Consider the following 19,821-nt stretch of genomic DNA (forward strand, 5'->3'; position numbering starts at 1 on the left):
TCCCCATCCTATGGGATCTGTGTGTGTGTGCGTGTGTGTGCGCGCGCGCGCATGAGAAGGCAACGGCAGGATGGCAAACTGGTTTTTTGGGGCCATACTAACGGGAATACGATGAGAGCTTCTCCCAGATCATGGAAAAACAACAACAAAAAGTTAACAGAAAATAATAAAAAAACCGAGATGCCTCCAGATGGCATCCCTACCTTACACCATATACAAAAATTATCTCGAAGTGGATCAAAGTTCTCCAGATAAGGGCTACACGTACAAAATGCTGCGAAGAAAGCATGGCTGCAAATCGTCATCACCTTGTATCAGGCGGTAGTTTCCCAGCTGTGACCCCAAACCCCAAGTAACACAGGGGAAGTAGATAAATCGGACACGGCCAGAATTGAAAATTCTGGACTTCAAAGGACATGACGAAGAAAGTCAAGGGACAACACGGAATGGGAGAAAATATTTGTAAATCGTCCATCTGATAAGGGACTTGTATGTAGACGACATTAAGAACTCTTGCAACTCCATGATTAAAAAAAATTAAAAAGAGGCAAAGGTTCTCAATCACCGTTTCTCAAAGAAGGCTGACAAATGACCCAGGAGCACATGAAAAAGACGCTCGTGCCGTTAGCCACCAGGGAAACGCTGCTGCTTCGGAACACAGCCTTGCGCTTCCTCAGAACAGTAAGCATGGAGCTGCAGGCGACCCAGCGAGCCCACTTCTAGGTGGATCCCCGAAAGGAACAAAAACATTGCAGGCAAATGTCCTTGGTAGCATGATTCATAATAAAAAAAAAAAAAAGCGGAAACAATCCAAATGTTCCTCAGGTGATGAACAAACGAACAAAATGGGGTCTGTCTGTGCGACGGGACAGTACTCAGCTATAAAGACAGACGACCCTCAAGCACAGCACGGCGAGCGGAAGCAGCCAGTCACAAAAGACCACGTGCTGTAGGATTCCACTGATGTGAAATGTCCTGATCTGGCCGATCCGTAGAGACAGAAAGTAGATTAGAGGTGTCCAGGGGCAGAGCTGTGGGGGCAGGGAGTGAGCGCTAACAGGGACAGGGTGTTCTTTGCGGAGGATGACAATGTTCTAAAGCTGGCGATGGGGTGGTCATACCACTGCCTGAACGTACTGAAACCAAGAACCGCACCCTTGAAGTGGGCAAAGCGTACGTCGTGTAGATTATACCCTGGCCGTTACAAACACACACGCTCACACGCCAACTAGAATGCCTCGCCCTTCTCTGTCGAGGCCTGGGGAGCCCTGGAGCTCCAGACGGGTGACTTTCAGAGCCAGTCTCATTATTCCGGGTGTGGCTCAGGAGGAGGCCGGGGTCCAGGGTTCAGTGAGTTGGGATGGGATTGTCAGGCTTCGTTCTTCCAAGAGCTTTATTTGACAAGGGTTCTGGAACCAACTGTTGGATGAGATCATCCAAACGCAGGAGGCTGACTCAGGTGCCAAGGGAAGCATTCCACAAGGAACAGCTAATTGAGGACCATGCCTTTCTCTCTGATGTCCCCACACAGCTGGAGCAGTGACCTCAGATGCCCTCCACCAGCTGGCCCTGGTCACCAGCCCCTCCTAGGGCTGAATGGAGCAGAGCCCATTTCCCTTTACGCTGATGGTCAGGCGAGGACAAGAAATTTCCACTTTAGAGGTTTTCACAAGTAAGAGTAGAAGTGTGTGTACTCTAGATAACTCGGGGACTTCCTGCAACATGCTCCGGTGGTTGAGATAGCCACCAAGTGAGCCGTCCATCTGGTCCGCGACCCTCCCCGCTAAAAATGCCCAATACGTGTGTCTTGAGTGTGCATTGTCGCAGTCAACCACTGGAACAGCTGTGCTCGTTACACTGGAGGAGATAAAGGTAAGACAGAATTGTGGCAGAGAACTTGAAACTCATACTAATTAATAAACTAAATCAAAGGGAACGTCCAGAAGTGAGAAACAGAAGAAGAGACACGAAGCGCTCTGTGACTCAGCGTGCCGCATGTTGTACAGAGTTGAAGGGAAAAACCGGCGGCTTAGAAGATAAATCAGAAGATATTCAGAAAGAAGCATGGAGAGATGAAGGGAGGGGAGATACAGAGTGGAGCGCGTATTCACAGGGCGGGGGGGTCCCAGAAGGGGAAATGGAAAAATGTTACACAAACAATATTTGAGAAGAAAGTGGCTGAGAATTTCACCTGATGGATGAAAGTCACAAAGGCACAGACTTGAGAAACTCAGTGAATCCCAGCAGCATGAATGAAACCAAGGGCGCACCCAGCATAGACACAGGGGCGGGAGGGGGTGCGGGGGGAGCCACTACAAACCAAAGACAGAGAGAGGAAAGCTTAGCCACGGGAAGGGGGAATGTTTTCTTTCCCAGGAGCGCTAATGAGCCTGACAGCTGACCTCTGGGCAGAAGGAGCGGCAGCCGAGTGAGAGTGGAATGGCGCATTTGAAGACCTAAAAAGTGATATAGTTGTTGATCTAAAGTTCCCTGGGACGGCATAAAAAATCAAGACGCTTTCAAGCAAACAAAACCTGGGAGCTGTTGTTGACTGCAAACCTGCACAGTGAATGGGATCCCAGGGGGAAGGTCAGAAACGTGGACATGAATAACAAAATGGTAAATTGGGTGGTAACTCTAAACAAATAGTTCCTGTGCATATAAAAAAAAATATGACTTGGGGGGTGCCCGGGTGGCTCAGTCGGTTAAGCAGCTGTCTTCGGCTCAGGTCGAGATCCTGGGGTCCTAGGATCGAGCCCTGCGTTGAGCTTCCTGCTCGGCGGGAAACCTGCTTCTCCCGCTCCCACTCGCCCTGCTTGTATGCCTCTCTCTCTGTCAAAGAAATAAATAAAATTAAAAAAAAAAAAGATTCTCCCTCTCCCTACCCTGCTCACACGTGTGCACGCATTCTGTCTCACTCTCTCTCTAAAAAAACAAGAGAACCCAACCCCCCCAGAAAACTGTCACATCAGACAAAGTAAACATCAATGCATGAAGTGTTACCAGAAAGAAACAAAGGTGGTCATTTCACTATGACTGTTCAGTCAATTCACCAGGAAGAGAGAAGGTAAATTTAAAATCTACACGCGCCTAATAACACACCCTCCAAACACGTAAAGGTAAATGAAGAGGAAAAAACAAATGCAGAATCATGATGGGAAATTGTATCACACCCTTCTCAGTAGCTGGTAGAATAATCACATTTTTAAAAAAGATTTAGTTATTTATTTTAGAGAGAGAGAGAGAGAGTGAGTGCACGTGCAAGCATGGGAAGGGGCAGAGGGAGCGGGAGAGAGAAGATCTCTAGCAGTCTCCGTGCTGAGCACAGAGCCGGACTGGGGCTCGGTCCCATGACCCTGAGATCATCATCTGAGCCTCAATCAGGAGTCAGGACACTCAAATGACTGAGCCACCCAGGAGCCCCTAGAATAATCCTTTTCTTTAAAAAAATCAATAAATAGAGGATTTGAGAAATATGGTAAGAAAATCTACTTAATGGTCATTTATAGAACACCAACTGCAAAATGCACCATCTTTTCTGGCACACATGGCTTATTTTAAAAAAACTGACCTGGGGAACGCCTGGGTGGCTCAGTGGGTTAAAGCCTCTGCCTTCGGCTCAGGTCATGATCCCGGGGTGCTGGGATCGAGCCCCGCATCGGACTCTCTGCTCAGCAGGGAGACTGCTTCCTTTCCTTTCTCTCTGCCTGCCTTTCTGCCTGCTTGTGATCTCTGTCCAATAAATAAAATCTTAAAAAAAAAAAAGACCTGGTTTTAGCCATAAAACAAGTTTTACTTTCAAAGGACTGAATGATACAGAGTATTTTCTCTGCATCTATCCAGTTGTATACTCGAGTATATAACTCAGTGATGATAAAAATCCATGACAGAGAGCAAATTAGGGCACCCCCGTATGTGTGGGAGTTAAGAAACATAAACAAACAACCCAATCCATGGGTTGAAATAACCCATGGATTAAAAAAACAAATCACAAGGGAATTAGAAAATATTTTGAAATTAATTAAAATGGAAAAAAAAACCCACAATGGATCAAAACCTGTGCAATGGCGTAAAGCCATGTTCAATGCGCTGCCTTCACTTACGTTTCAGAGATGAAGAAAGGCTGGCAATCAGTGAAATGAACATTCACTTCAAGAGCTTAGGGAAAGAGCATCGAATGGCCCCAAAGAAAGGAAGAGGAAGGAAACAACAAAGATAGAAGGAAAAAACAATGCAAAAGGAAGAGAAACAAAGGAAACACTCCAGATGCCACAGACACGGGAAACACTACGCGCATGTTAGGGACAACTTCACCGTAACGCATCCGGAAAATGACATGAAATGAGCACTTCCCTGTTTCCCAAAACCCCAACTCCCAACGGTGATGCGGGAGGAAAGGGAAGATCTGAAGACTCTGGAAAGAATCAAACAGAATCGGTAACGGAAAAGCTTAGAACAGAATCAGCTCGTGGCTCAGATTGCTTTACGCGTGAGTTTTTACCAAAGGTTTCCGCACAAGCAACCATAATTAATCCTCTTCTGGCCTCTCCCAGAGGAGAGCAAAGGGCATATCCTCCACAGTTTCGGGAGGCGATCATAGGGCTGATGCCAGCACCCCGGGGTGGGGGAGCACCGTGGGGAGGGGGGGGTCAGACGCAAACCGGGTTTATTGCGGGAAGGCAGGCTTGGAGAACATGGTGAAGTCAGTGTGCTTTAGCACATCAACAGTGACTTACAGGGAACATGTTTGATGAGACTCAACATCCATTCGGGAAGTAAGGGTCTCCATAAACCTGCTGCGGGACAGGGTTCCCTTGCTTTTTTTTTTTTTGGTCCTGCGGGGCTTGATCCCAGGACCCTGGGATCATGACCTGAGCCTAAGGCAGACGCCTGACGATGGAGCCACCCAGGCGCCCCAGGGGGTTCCTTTGCTTACTAAAGCACCGCTGCGGAAAAACCGCCAGCACACACCTAACTCCAGGGGAAGTGTGGAAAGCTCCCTCTCGGAGACTGCGGGCAAGGCAGGGACCCTCCGAGGACTTGCTCTGGAGGTCTCGCCCGGTGCGGTAAGGAAGGGGAGTCAGTGCAGCAGGTGAGGAACGAAAAGGAGGAAAGACAATTGCCGTTACTCGCAGTTGAGGAACGACACAGAAGATCCCGAAGAACGTGCAGGTAACCGTAGTGGAAGGCTGTGGGGGCGAGACACTCGGCCGCCGCACTGGCCGCAAGCAGACGACGAAATCTGAAAGCCAACGCTGGATCCGCTGTCATTTGTCACGTAACAAACACTGAAAACACTCGGTATCGTAAACGGACACACAACTCCGTGTTTCTCGTGAGTCTGGAGGGTGGCCCGGTGCTCCGTTCCGCTGGCCTCGCTGGGCTCCCTGGCGGGGTCCGCCGTAGGGCTGGGGCAGGTGGCCCACGCCGGGGCCCATGGGGCTCGCGCTCTCTCTCCTGCGCTGTCCTCCATCCCATCTCCCCATCCCCCCTCCACAGGTGCTCTTAGCACAGGGGGCCTAGAGGGCAGGGCCGGAAGCCGCACGGCCTTTCCAGACCCAGATTCACAAGCTCCGGCGGAGCCATATTCCGCCTGCCAGCCCGGAGAAGCGGGTGCAGACTCCATCCTCCGCGGGAGGAGGGGAAGAGAGTTTGTACACATGGAACCCGGCAGAGATGCCGCTTACACGTCGCTGACTGCTGGGGTAGATCTAACAGGAGGCGTGGAGGACGTCCGTACGGAGACCTACAGAACATCATTCAGACAATATAACGCCCAAACCTGCGGGCCGTGTGCTGGTGTTCGGCCCCCGAGAAGGCAACGCCGAGGCAGGGCTGGATGTGGACGAGATTCATATCATCAAAGCGGACAGTCAGGAACAGCCAGATGGAAGAGGTACAAAGGGCAGAGGATGTGGGAAGGGGTGCAGGGGTTCTGTGCGCTCCCTGGGAGGGGGGAGGCGTGCTGCCCTCCCAGCACCTCCCCGGGGTCACCAACCCCAAAGCTCTCCCAAGCCTGGAGCTTGGGGGTTTGTGTGCAGACGTCATTCTACAGGCACGGTTGATTCCATCATGGTCTGGTGCTGATGAGCTCAGGGTCAGTCCTTTTCCCCTCCTGGGCGGTGTGGGGGGTGGTCTCGAACGTTCCGCCCTCTCATGGAGGTGGGCTCCAGGTCAAGCCAACCACCCCCCGCCCCCCATCCCCTGAGCTTAGGGGCTTTCCAAAAGTCTGGGAAGTCGGTTCCCCTGACATAAAGTCTGGTGTGGTTGAAAGGCGCTTATTATGAATAACAAAAGACACCTTTAGGGCTCCTACACTCAGGAAATTTCCAAGGGTTTAGGAGCTCTGTGCCAGAAATGAAGACCAAATATACACTCTTTTTTTTTTTTTAAACGTTTTATTTATTTGACAGAAGAGAAAAAGAGCAAGAAGAGGGTGAGGGAGAAGGGCAGAGGGAGAGGGAGAAGCAGACTCCCCACGCAGCAGGGAGCTCAACCCCGGACTCTGGATCCCAGGACCCTGAGATCATGACCTGAGCTGAAGGCAGACAGACACTCCACCCCCTGAGCCACCCAGGCACCCCGCCCCCAAGTAGGCGTTTATTACTCTCAAGTCACAACATCACAGACCCCAAGCAGACTCAAGCACGTATGGACACTCAGTTTCCAGAAAGGAGCCCTGCAGAGCACTGGCCCTAGGCGAGTCTTTCCACAAACCACAGAATGACTGGGGATCCGTGTGGCCCCCCTCCCCCGTCGTAAACGGTGACTCCAGCTGGGCTGCAGGCCTGAAGGTGAAAGGCACAACAGTAGCGCTTCTAGAAAACAACCGGGGCGGAGTGTTCCCCGCGGTCGTGTCTTTGGGGTAGGGAAGTACATTTTGAAAAACACAGGAAAGTAATCATCACAGCAGATGAGACTGATGAATCCTCCTGCAGCAAAATCCTTGGCCGTCTGGATGGCACAGGGTGAAGCGAACGGAATTCGCGTCGTCTTCAGAACTCCATGGAAATGTTAGTGCTGCCTAAGGACACCGGCGGGACGCGGTGGAATCATTCTCGGAGAGACGTGCATCCCCCCGCTGCGTTTGCACGAAAACAAGAAGGATTTACAAATAAGTGAACCCAACTGTCCACTTCTGAAACCAGAAAAAGCACAGAATAAGTCCAAAGAAAATAAGAGGAAAGAAAATACAAGCAGAGGTTAGGGAAAGAGAAAACAAACCAAAAAAGAGAACAGACCCGAGTGCTGGTGTTTTGAAAAGATTAATAAAACAGACCGCCCCTCGGCAAAAAGTGGCAAGAAAAAAAAGAGAAGAAAACACAAATAAACAACATTGGAATTAAAGAGACGGCATCACCGAGAGAAGAAAAACTATGATCAGGAAAAGGACTTAATACCCCCATTTGCAAACCTCTATGAAATGGGCACTTTTCTAGGAAAACATTTATTAGCAAAGCTGGCCCAGGAAGAGAGGAAAATCTGAACAGGCCAGAGAACAAAAAAGGGAGATGACATGTTAAAGACCTACCCCCAGGGGCGTCTGGAAGTTATAAGTCTCCAAAATACACACACCCCTCCCCTAAATGTGACAATTATTAGCTAAAAACGTAGGAGAACATCTTCTTGACCTTAACGCTAGGACAGCCCTCAACAGGAGAAAATAGCCAATTTGACCATCTTGGATCTGAAATGCCGATCCTAGGAGATACCTTGAAAGAGTTCAAGAGAAACAGAGCACACCGGGGCGCCTGGGTGGCTCCGCTGGTGAAGCATCTGCCTCGGGCTCAGGTCATGTTGCCAGTGTCCTGGGATCGAGCCCCGCATCGGGATCCCCGCTCAGCGTGGAGTCTGCTTCTCCCTCTCGCTCTGCTCCTCCCCTCTGCTTGTGCTCTTTCTCTCAAATAAATTAATAAAAAAATATTTTTTTAAATCTTTAAAATTAGGGGCGCCTGGGTGGCTCAGTGGGTTAAAGCCTCTGCCTTTGGCTCAGGTCATGATCCCAGGGTGCTGGGATCGAGCCCCGCATCGGGCTCTCTGCTCAGCGGGAAGCCTGCTTCCCTTCCTCTCTCTCTGCCTCTCTGCCTACTTGTGATCTCTGTCTGTCAAATAAATAAATCTTAAAAAAACAACAACAACAAAAAACAGGAAAGCAAAGGCAAGCTTGTCGTGGACACGCCCACTGACGGGTCGGGGTAAGCAGCCGCTGATGCCTTCAGGAGGCGACGTGTTTAGCGACGTGCAAATGCACGTATTAGAGCCCCATAGATCAGCACGGCTCGGCTTCAAAAATATGTCTGCGGCGGGGGCGGAGAAGATTCGGAGTAATCGGTGTATCACGATACCATTTTTATGAGCCACACATCATGCTGCAGGTGCCTACCTGTGCGTGAAAGGCTTTACAACATCTGGAAGGTCACAGGCCCGACTGAGGAAATCGGTGAAATGCAGGGGCGTCTCTGAGGTACAGGAGGCAGGGGACCCACAGGGCACTGGGTTAAAAGGAACATTAGCTTTACCCAGAGCACTCTACATTTCCAGGAGGAGAAAACGGGTGTCATGTGCGTGTAGGGACCCGGCGAGGGCAGGCACCCCACGTTCGCCACTGCACTGTCGGACAGTGAGCTCCAGTCCACGACCGGAGCCACACAGGCAGGCCGTGTGCGGAAGGCGGGGGGGGGGGTGGTGGTGGAGAACATGTCCTGGATTTTATCTGGAAATCCTACCAGGTTAAGGTTTTAGGGGGCCCAGCCAGATCTCAGAGGGGGCTGGAGCTCCAGCAGGGACCAATGTGACCTCAGGGCAGACATGCGGACCTCCAGGCTTGTCCTGATCCCCAGGGAGACCAGGAGCTACAGGGTCTGCCGGGAAGGCAGCAGGCTGGAGCCACCACGGAGAACACAAGACCTGCTCTTCCCTGTCCCTCCAGACCAGAGGCCAGTGCTGTGCAGACAGAAAAGAGAGACCCGAAAATATATTTTCCCCCAGAAACAGAGCATTACCTAAGGGCTGTTTAGTATATCTCTAAGAACTATGTTTTGGCGGTTAGGAGGAAAAGTTGATTTATTTAGTAATCACAAAGCTGCAGATAAGTCCTTGCCAAGCGCTGGTTAAGTACAGTCCAGATCAAGACTTCCCATTGCCTGTGCTCACCTGATCACAGCCGGAGCGAGCTTTGTGGCCCTGCTCCCCCTTCTCCTGGCCAACTTTCCAGGGCTTTGCAATCTCTGTTCTCTCCTCGGACCACGGCGGTCTCCTGCTCCACAGTGGCCTGCCCTCCCTGCAGTGGGGCAGCCTTCATCAACGCCCCCCCCAACACTTGGGGTTTATAGAAGCTTGGGGTTTATGGAAGCTTGGGGCTTACGGAAGCTGGGGGTTTATGGGAGCTTGGGGTTGATGGAAGCTTGGGGTTGATGGAGGCTTGGGGTTGATGGAGGCTTGGGGCCTTCTAAAGTTCAAAGTCTGCAAGCATCATAAAGAGGCCCACTCAACCTGGGTTGGGCAGCACCCACAGCCCAGCGCTGGACACTCCCAGCTGCACTAAGGGGTTTTGGTGGCAGAGTGAGGAGAGCCTCAGGCTAGCCCAAGATTGGTGCGTGGGCCCCAGTCCCACATCTGGCCTTCTTGGACTTCCTGCTTCTGAAAGAGAAGGTCAACCACCTCTATTCTGACCTCGGTCTGTACTTTCTGATTAAATTCTTCCTTGTGGCTTATCTCCTAACTCAGGCAAAAGACCCTGTGGGCATAGTATCCCGTGGTAGGAAACAGAAACTACCCCCTTAAGCTATAAGGACTGTCCTGAGCCAGCAAGGCCACGTGTGATCAACCCCAAGACAGTGGTCAGTCTGGCCTTCCCTGCCCACCTGCGCGCACCCACCCACCCTCGTCCCACACTGTCCTCATTTAACCCTTGCAGCGTTTTCAGCGCTTTGCAGACAGTCTTTGAGACGCTGTCTTCAGCGGGCCTTGTGGAAACAGATCCCTTCTCGTTTCCCCACCACCCGTCTCTGCCTTTGGATTCTGTCAGGGGCAGTGGCTGAGCCGGTCCGTTTGGGACCCCGGAGCCAGGAGCTCCTGCACCACCGGCCCCGCTGCGCCGCCCCTCCCTGCGCGTTTACCCAGGATGCTGGGGACGGCCACCGGGGAGACAGCCTCGGAGCACAGATTGGGGTGCAGGAAAAACCCGTGCCTCGGGGAAGCACGACGCAGTGTCCACCGGCCGTCCCACCGGAGGCTCTGGCCTCCGTCTCTTTTAGGGGGTGCAGGTGGTCTCTGCGGGGTTCGGGATCTCCCAACCCCCGCCCCGCAGGAAAGCCAGTTGTGCCTGCGCGTGGGTGCGTCCTGCAACGCTCCGCGTCTGGACACGGGCCTCCCCTTCGTCGTCCTTAAACTGGCTGCACCGTCCGTCCGAGCGCTCCGCTAACTGGAGCTCTTGTCCGTGTCCACACCCGACCGAGACTCCGGGTTTCATCTCCTCCGGAAGATCGCCCTTGAACGGGGTCAGACGAACCGAACCTAACTGCCGCAGCTCGCCGACTTCGCAGCTTTCGGGACGCGGCGCTGCGGCACCGAGGGCAGGGGGGACCACGCTGCGGAAGCCAGGGCGCCGGCGCAGCCGCGGCCCCGCCCGAGCCCCGCCCCGAGCCCCGCCGCCCCGCCCCGAGCCCCGCCCCCAGGCCTCCCTCCGGCTACAAAGCCCGCGCCACCCGCGGCGGAGCTCAGAGTGCGCGCAGCGAGTCCGCGGACCGGACGGGGCGGGGCAGCCGTACCGCGCGGTCTCTCCATTGGGCGGGGCGGGCTCTGGCCTGCGATTGGCCGGAGGCCGGAGGCGGGGACGGGCTTCGGCCTGCGATTGGCCGGCGGCGGCGGAGGGAGCGGCAGCGTGATGGAGGCGGCTGGGCCGGTGACCCGCGCGGCGGCGCGCAAGAGGGCGCCCACGATCCCGGAGGAGCCGGAGCGGCGGCCGCGGCCGCGGCGACCGCGGAGGAGGTGGGCGGGGGCCGGCGGCGGCCGTAGTCGTGGGCGGGGAGCCTCGGGGTCCTCGCGCGTGCGGCGGGTGGGGCTGCCCTCGGTCGCCGGCCGCGGGGGCTCGGCGCGGCGGGGCGGGCGGGTGGCATTGGCGCCCTCGCTGGCCCGGAAGGGGGTCGCGCCCGGAGCGGGGCAGCCGAGCTGGTCTGCAGGAGCACGTGGCGGACGGGGGAAGGGTGTGCGAGTGGAAGGAACAGAGCGGGCGCAGGCTCAGAGGCACGGAAGGGGCGGCGAGGCCGTCGCAGCCCGCGCTTGGCTCCGTGGGGGGCACTGGCTCACCGGGGGTCACCCGCACCGGACGGCGTGCTTGGAAACAGCGTCCCCAGTGTTCAACACCCCCCCCCCCCCCCCCCCCCCCCCCCCCCCCCGCCCCAGAGGGAGACCAGGGCTGTTTCCGACTGGCCAGGGATGGCCGCGGACTGGCTGCGGCCGCAGGGGTGAGAATGCTGGGCGGGCTCGCAGGTGCCCCGTGGGCGCTGGGCGGGGTGGGGGGGGCGCGAAGGACAGCAGGGTGTGGGACGGAGTTCCAAAGGAAACGTTTTCCATCGCTCTTGTGCTCTCGTGAGGCCTGAATGTCCCTGACCCTCCACCCACCTAGCCAGTTGCAGGGTCCCCCACGAAAGTCACAGGAAGTGGCCCGGGTGTGCGGAGATTGAGAGAATTTCCACGCTGAAGCCGGCGGCCAACAGACGGCCGCTGGAGTGTCTTCTCACGCCTGCATGATGATAGCTACTTACAAAATAAAGCCAGTTTGGATTTACCAGGACAGCTGAGGACTTAGTGTGGGTTCCACGGGACACACCCACGGAAACACAGGCCGGAGAGAGAGTGTGGCCCTGGCCCTGCGCTCTCAGGCCCTGGAGCTCTCTAGTTCTGTAACTTTTCCGGCCCCTGGGCCAGGGCAGAACCTGTGGATGGTGTGAAGTCAGACTCTGGTCTCTGCAGGGGGGCTGGGAGTTTATTTGTAGGAGGAGCCCCCGGTGTCCGGGGTCCGGGGTCCGGGCGGAGGGCCGGCGGTGGCGCCAACACGGGCGGCTGCAGGAAGACGGCGCCCACTCGCCCCTTTGGTTCAATGTGTATTTCCATAATTTGCGTTCAGAATATAAGTCCGAGAGCAGTACTCCCTCCCCTCGGCCAGTCTGCACGCGCCTGGGGCATGTGCTTGTCAGCATTCTTTTCTTCATGCTTTTCCCTAAAAAAAAATTTTTTTTTTTAAACTTCCTCTCTGCTTAGAATTGAGGAGCCAGAAGAAGCCGTTTTTCGTGAAGTGGTCAGTTTTACCCCAGAGCCTTTGCCAGGTGAGAGGACAGAGGCTCGGAACGCTGTCTCCGTGTTCACTCTTGGGGCTTTGGGGCAGGCCCCCCCCGGTCTGGTTTTTTCTCTCTGGGTTGTTGTCAAAGCATCTAATCATTCCTCTTTTTCCCGTCCTCTGACCAGCTAGATATTATGACAAGGACACCACCAAACCTGTCAGTTTCTACTTCTCTTCACTGGAGGAACTCTTGGCGTGGACGCCTGACGTGGAGGACAGCTTCAACGTGGCCTTGGAACCCTCCGAGTGCCGGCAGCCCCCCCTGAGCAGCCAGAGGCCCCGGACCCTGCTGTGCCATGACATGATGGGCGGGTATCTCGATGACAAGTAAGCCTTTGCGACGGCATCGCCCGATGTTTATTCTGTTGCCTGGGATGGGGCTGGAGGGGAAAGAGGCAGGGAGAGGGACAGCTGCACGGCAGAGAGCACTGGGGGGGGGGGGGTCTCTGGACCAGACTGCCCTGACTGGGTGAGACGCCCAGGCCTCCGGTGTTATCTCTAAAGGACCTGGGTCAGGTCAAAGCTGGGGCCTCTGGCAGGCCTGACACCATTTGCTTCCGGGGACTGCATGCCCTTAAAATCTGGTGTGCGGGGCGGGTCCAGCAGCTGGCAGCCTTTCCACACTCCTGGGCCAGAGCCGTGGTCCTCCCCGGACCCCTTTAGCTCTGACTGTCCTCGGCCCATCAGTTCCGGATGCTCAGCTGTGACCCTCCCAGCCAGGGGACGCTTCCTCCAGAGTTGCCGCGCGGGCCACTTAGAGGTCTCAGACGTCTGTAAGACAGTCCTGGAGGGAACGACAGATGGGAAGGCCTAGTCCGAACTGGCCACCAAGGGACGAGCGGAGGCAGGAGGCGACGTCTTGGGTGCAGCTCATGGTGACCAGTCCAGCACTGGGTGTAGGGAGACCGCTCTGCAGGAACGGTGCAGGGGCCGCACGGGGACGCCAGGCGCCTGGAGCTTTTGCCTGAGCCCCGCCACTTCGCTTTCCTCCTGTCCCGTCTTTGTCCAGGCTGGCAACGCTCAGCCGTTGGGTCCAGCAGTGACCACCGGCCCGGCCTGGGGAAGATGTTTCCCTTAAGACCTCTTGATCTCAGGGACGAGGTGCAGTCCCGCTTCTCGCTCTACCCGGGGTCTACGCCACGCCTGGTGCGAAGCCAGACTCCCAGTCGCTGGCCGGGACCAAAGAGGAGCTTTCCTGGGGTGCCCGTGTCCTGGGTCCCGACTGCTCGTGTCTTGCGCAGGTTCATCCAGGGCTCGGCGGCGCGCAGCCCCTACTGTTTCTACCACTGGCAGTGCGTCGACATCTTCGTGTACTTCAGCCACCACACCGTGACCATCCCCCCCGTGGGCTGGACCAACGCTGCCCATCGGCATGGGGTCTGCGTGCTGGGTAAGACCCCCGGGGCTCGCCTCCCACTCACTCGTCAGTGACCAGCACCGAGAAGCCTTCTGGGGGCGAAGCGCTCCTTGCCTGGGGCTGCCTTGATCAGTTACCACAGGCAAGAGCCAACTTCCGGAAGGGACCAGGCCACTGGGTCACTGTCCTAACCAAGACAGTGCAGCCGTAGACAACAGGCAAACAGATGGGCTGTGTTTATGAAGGGGGGGGTAGCGGGTGGACGTGGCCTGCAGGCCACAGGTGGCCGGTCCGTGGGCGCGGCTCTCTTCCCCCGCACCCGCGTCAGCGGTTGGCCTCTTCACCGACCGCCGGGTCGGCCCACGGGGCCTGTGACTCCGCAGGTGTCTGGGACGGCCGGGCGTGGGAGTGTGTAACGAGCTTGCAGGCCGGGCTGCTGTGCTCTTGCGAGAGCCACACTTTCCTAACTGCTGGGTTCGCCTGCCCTCGTTTCTCTCCGTCCTGGTAGGGACCTTCATCACCGAGTGGAAAGACGGTGCGCAGCTTTGTGAAGCCTTTCTGGCTGGGGACGAGCGCTCGTACCGAGCCGTGGCCGACCAGCTGGTCCTCATCGCCCAGTTCTTCCGCTTCGATGGCTGGCTGGTCAACATCGAGAACTCTCTGAGTGTGAGCACAGCCCTCCTGGCACTTGCCCAGCCCAGGCCCCGCGCTGTCCCTCCGTCGCTTTCCTCGGTGTCACTGTGGCGGGTTAAGTGATACCTGTGTCCCTTTGCTGAGAGACAGAACCTTCTCCGGGACCGTGTCCAGAATCCCTGGTTGGCTAAGCTTTGCCCTGTTGCCCCTTCAAGGCGTCCCTTTCCTCCTCCTCCGTCTGCTCTGCTGGGGCCACGCGTGCGGCTGTCCTTGGCTCCGCACTCCCCTTTCCTGGAGTTTTATCTTTTCTTTGTTGCTGGGCCGTGTCCTCCTGCTTCCGAAAGGAAGGACAGCCGGCGCTCCTGCGGGGCTCAGCCTGCGGCCCGTCCGGCTCTCTCTTCGGCTCAGGTCACCGTCTCCGGGTCGTGGGATCAGGCTGCATGTCGGGCTCTACGCTCAGCAGAGACACTGCTTGGGGTTCTCTAGAATCGATAAAATCTTTTTTTTTTTTTTTTTTGGTTTAGATTTTATTTATTTATTTGACAGACAGAGATCACAAGTAGGCAGAGAGAGAGGAGGAAGCAGGCTCCCCGCTGAGCAGAGAGCCCGATGCGGGGCTCAATCATAGGACCCTGAGATCGTGACCTGATCCGAAGGCAGAGGCTTAACCCACTGAGCCACCCAGGCGCCCCTAGAATCAATAAAATCTTTTAAAAAGAGAAAAAAAGAAAGGCAGGACAGTGGGAAACATCTGGCTGGACCCTCCCCTCCATGGCTGTGGGGCTCCAGGGACCGGGGCTTCTTTGGAGTCTGTGTTTGCCCCTGGGGTTAAGCAGCCTCCCGTCTGTGCTGCGCGGGACACCTCTGACCTCACCGCGGGTCTGCTCCGCCTCCCTCTGCAGCCGGCCGCGGTGGGCAACGTGCCCCACTTCCTGCGCTACCTGAGCGCCCAGCTGCATCAGCGGGTGCCCGGGGGCTTGGTGCTGTGGTACGACAGTGTGGTGAGCAGCGGGCAGCTCAAGTGGCAGGACGAACTCAACCAGCTCAACCGGTGAGGGCGGCCCTCTGGGCTGCGCGGGCTGGGGGCGGGGGTGCCGTCCGCCTCCCGGGGCCTGGGGCGCACGGCTGCCTGGGTCGGAGAGGCCGGGGACAGAGTCGGAGACACCGGCCGCCAGCGGAGATGACCTGTGACGCGGGCGGCGGGCCATGCGCTCCCAGCGGGGCCCCCGCGCTCCGGAGCAGGCCGTGCTGTGGGCCTGGAGGCAGCCCAGTCTGGGGGTTGGGATGGAGGTGCGCCTCGGAAGGGCAAGGAGGAGGACCCCCAGGGTGGGCGGCCCCTGGGCCTCTGTGGGTCCCGGCCTCTCAGCCCTGCCTCGCCACCGCCTTGCAGGGTCTTCTTCGACGCCTGCGACGGCTTCTTCACCAACTACAACTGGCGGGAGGAGCACCTGGAGCGGATGCGGGGGCCGGCGGGGGGGCGCCGCGCCGACGTGTATGTGGGTGTGGACGTGTTCGCGCGGAGCAACGTCGTGGGAGGCCAGTTCGACACGCACAAGGTGGGTGTCGGCCCTGGGGGCTGGGGAGGTGGGACCTTCCGTTCCCATCTGTGCTCAAGGGAAAGGCCCTGTTCTTCCCAGAGCAGGGAAGCTGGGGCTCAGGACTCATGGCTGATGCCTCAAGGGCAGGCTGTGCCCTGGAACCCTCACTTCCAGCCCCTTCCTGCCATCAGGCGCTGCTTTTTCTGTGGGTGTAGATGGACAGAAGCAGCTGGGCGGACCCCGGCGCTCTAGCGAGCCATTCCTTCTTCCTGGACAGTGGGTGCGGACGGGCGCCCAGCTGGGGGCTTAGAGCACCGGGTGGGCTTGGGGGGCCCTGGCAGCGCACCCATTCACAGGCAGCTCAGGGACCAGGACCCGGTAAAAAAGCCAGTTTGGGGAATTTGGTGGTTTAATAACTAGTGAGATTTTTTTCTGGCAAGGCGAGTCTGTCGGCAGTGAGGAGAGACAAGAGGGGGTTGCGGGGGCCGAGGCCCCGGTGAGGGATGGACAGGGAGTCGGCTCGTCTCCCGGGCCGGCCGTCCTGCCCCTTCCCTGGTGCCACGGGGATGCTCCTGCTCGTTAATTATGCTCTAAGTGAGTAAATTAATCCAATAACTGAAGATTCTCTCCACCTGCTCTGAGTGTGGTAACGCGAGGAGAGGTAGAGCCAGGGAGAGGCACGTGCAGGCCCCCGGAGCAGGCCCCGGCCCGCCCACGGCCTTTCTTCCCCTGCAGCAGGCTGAAGAGCTGCTGGGCTTGGGGCCGCCCTCGGGGCTGGGCGGGAGGCCTGGCAGGCCAGGCTGCGCTGTCCCCTGACTGCTGTCTCCCCAGTCGCTGGAGCTGATCCGGAAGTACGGCTTCTCCGCGGCTCTCTTTGCCCCTGGCTGGGTGTACGAGTGTTTGGAGAAGAAGGATTTCTTCCAGAACCAGGACAAGTGAGTCCTGCCCGTCCCAGGCAGGGGCTTGGTGTTGGCCAGATGGGGGCTCTGGCATTTTCTCTGGTTTCCCAGGATAGCTCAGGCCTTGCTCCCCACGGACCTTCCCCGCGCACATCGGGCGGGGCGGGGGGGGCCCGTTCGAGGGAAGCCAGCGGGAGGGTCCTGGCAACCCACGCGGGAGGGGTGAGGGTTGGGGACCCCGGGGGGCCACCCCCTGCAGACCTGCGTCCCCACACTTTCAGCGGGGGGGCTCACTCTGGGAGGGACGCAGGGGCCCTGAAATGCCGAGAGTGAGTTTGGGGTCCCCTGCACCTCTCCCTGCAGGTTCTGGGCGTTGCTGGAGCGCCACCTGCCCACACACAGCATCTGCTCTTTGCCCTTCGCCACCTCTTTCTGCCTGGGCATGGGGACCCGGCGCGTGAGCTACGGACAGGTGCGCGGGCTTCCCAGTGGGCTTCCTGGTGTTCGGCTTTGGTCTCACCTGGGACACGTGGGGGGCTCCGGGTGTGGGAGAGATGGCGGGCCCGGTCGGCCCCCGACCCTCCCTCACCCGGCCTTGTCCTCCAGGAGGAGGCGGTGGGGCCCTGGTACCACCCAAGCGCCCAGGAGATCCAGCCCCTGTTTGCGGAGCACAGGCTGGAAGGGGACAGCCGGGGCTGGGTGAGGACGAGCTGCTGCCTGGCGGACGCCTGGCACGGGGGCAGCTCCCTGCTCCTCCGTGGGGTGATTCCGCCCGAGGTCGGACCCGTGGCCGTGAGGTAGGTGAGTGAGCGGGGGACAGATCTGTGACATCATCTGCGTCCCCCTTGCCCCTCTCCCTCACTCTCCTGGGTGGGTGGGCCACGGCGGCCGGAAGGAGGCCGGAAGACAGAACCGAGGGGGCTCTCGTGGTAGAAAGCACGTGATGTACCATTTACCGTCTTAGGCATTTCCGAACGTGTACTGTAGCTCGAGTGTTTGCTCGTCACTGCCGTCAGTCTCCAGAATGTTCTCGCCCGTCCCCGCAGAACAGCTCCCGTCCCCCCAGCTACCACGCTCTGCTGGTTCTGTGGGTCCGACGCCTTGAGACCTGGCACGAGCTCACCCCGGCCCCCCTCCGGCAGGCTGTTCTCTCTGCAGGTGCCCGCGCCTCCCAAAATCTTCTTGTCCTTGGTGTATAAGCTAGAAGGGCCCTCGGCTGTCGAGGTGGCGTTGGAGCTCACCACGGGGGACGCAGGCAGCTGCCACGTGGGTGGCCTCTGGATGCTGAATGGTGAGAGGTGTAGGGCTCCGGCGTCCTGTGGCCCCACTGTGGCATTGAGACCCCGGGGAGGGGGTTGGGGAGGCTCTGCCCGTTCTTCCCCACAGGGGGAACAGAGAGCCGGTTCGGGCGGGCCGTGAGCCCCTGGTGCCAGCAGGGGGTCTGTTGGCCTCCGGGCCTCCCCCCACCCCCGCTCCATTCAGTGGACGCCTCTCTGCGGTTTCCTTTGGGTTCTTCTCATTCTCAAGTCCTGGGTCTCCTCCCCCAGCAGAAACCAGCTCAAGGCACAACCTTCGGCCCCTCCGGGTGCCCCCCACCAAGCTGGCCAGATGGGTGGGCCGCTGTGGCCAACAGCTCCGTGGGGGCTGGGTCCAGCGGTGAGTCCTTTCTCTGCCTTTTGGGTCTCCAGCCAGGGAGGGCTGCCTGCTGGGGGCGGGGGGGGCTGGAGGGAGGGGCCCTGGGTTGAGAAGCCCCAGAACTGGAGGGATTGGAGGGGCCCTGGCCGACACCCCCAGGTTTCGGGGCAGCGCGGGGACACGAGCCCGGGAGGTTGCTGGGAGCGGTCATGGCCATGCCTTTCCGTCTGGGGTTCCCGCCGGCCGCAGTGGGCCCTCCGTTCCCGCCATGGCTCGGGGCCTCTGAGCAGCTGGCCTCGAGGCGCTGGGGGAGGCGGGCGCCTTGTGACTGGCCCATCGCCTTCCCCAGCTGCTACGAGGTGAACCTGCGGGGCTGCCTCCTGGGAGACCTGCTCGTTAGCTTTGCGCCGCCTGCGGGCAGCCGGGAGGAGGCGAGCTTCGTCTGCAGGCTCGGGGAGATCCAGGTGAGCCGCCGGGCGCGGCGCGTGGGCGGAGGGGCCTGTGGCCGCACAGGAGGCCCCGGGCCAGTGAGGCAGAGTCGCCGAGGAGCGGGAGTGTGGGGCGGGCACAGGCCCGCCGGTGGGCGTCAGGGCGAGCCCTCTCTCTCCCAGCAGGTGGTGGATGCCGACAGCCTGCTCCGCCCGCTGCCCCGGGTGCAGGCCGTCACCGTGTCCCGCGTGCGCTGGCAGCGGGCCACGTCCGAGGAGGAGGAGGAGGAGGGGGGCGCCCCTGCCGGGCTGCGGCTCAGCTGCACTCTGCACTGGTCCTGCCTCCTCTCCCCCGTTCGATGCTTCCGGATCCACTGCTTCCTGGGGAGCGGCGGGGGCTCTCCGCGCGGGGGGGCCGCCGGGGCCCGACAAGCCCGTGCTCCTGGGCCTGGCCTTCGTCAGCCAGTACCGGGTTGTGGAGCTGCCGGTGGCGGCCGCGGGGCCCGGCGGGGACGGCCGAGTGCAGTTCCTGGTGGAGCCCGTCCCCAAGGAGGGGTTCCTGGTGCCGCAGGCCGAGTGGGGCAGGGCAGCCCTGCTCTACTCGCTGCCCCAGCTGTGAGCCAGCGCCGAAGCCGGCGTCTCCCCGCCTCCGGGCTCGGGGCCCCACGCGGTGTGCGGGAGCCCACGGGTGCCAGGTGGCCGCGGCTGGGCTGTTCGGTGTTGGACGCCGGTGACGGGAAAACCAAGAAGTCCGGCTACTGGGCTGATGATTTCCTGAGGTTAATGCGCTCTGTTGTGTCTGATCCCTGTCTGGAGTACAGAGTCCCAGGTGCGAGGGATGGGGTTTGGGAAAACTAGTCACCAGCTCCCCGAAGGGTGTTTCCTAACTCGACAGGCTTACGTGGGACAGGAAGCCTCCCAGCAGGCCCTGGAAACGATTCCCAGGGTGAGGGCTGGGGGCCGAGTGTGGCAGGGAGCTGGGATGTGGTGC

At 58.7% G+C, this 19,821-nt stretch overlaps 1 protein-coding gene and 1 long non-coding RNA gene across 2 annotated transcripts; one reads left to right on the forward strand and one right to left on the reverse strand.

Moving 5' to 3' along the window:
• Positions 1–6,470: 6,470 nt before the first annotated feature.
• Positions 6,471–10,574, reverse strand: LOC123929620. The gene is made up of 3 exons (XR_006815939.1): positions 9,154–10,574; positions 8,384–8,492; positions 6,471–7,081 (listed from the first exon to the last, which is right to left on the reverse strand). It is a non-coding gene; the product is annotated as an uncharacterized LOC123929620 (long non-coding RNA).
• A 177-nt stretch (positions 10,575–10,751) lies between these two features.
• ENGASE (endo-beta-N-acetylglucosaminidase) lies at positions 10,752–19,593 on the forward strand. The gene is given in 15 exon segments (XM_045986466.1): positions 10,752–10,989; positions 12,262–12,326; positions 12,466–12,667; positions 13,582–13,730; positions 14,206–14,363; positions 15,233–15,381; positions 15,721–15,886; positions 16,700–16,803; positions 17,131–17,239; positions 17,374–17,564; positions 17,910–18,058; positions 18,315–18,423; positions 18,752–18,866; positions 19,017–19,235; positions 19,237–19,593. Coding segments are annotated over 15 exon segments (2,202 nt in total). The 5' UTR covers positions 10,752–10,885; the 3' UTR covers positions 19,450–19,593.
• The last annotated feature ends 228 nt before the right edge of the window (positions 19,594–19,821 follow it).

The sequence above is a fragment of the Meles meles genome, chromosome 18 (assembly GCF_922984935.1).
Source record: "Meles meles chromosome 18, mMelMel3.1 paternal haplotype, whole genome shotgun sequence".
Taxonomy (NCBI): Eukaryota; Metazoa; Chordata; class Mammalia; order Carnivora; family Mustelidae; genus Meles; species Meles meles.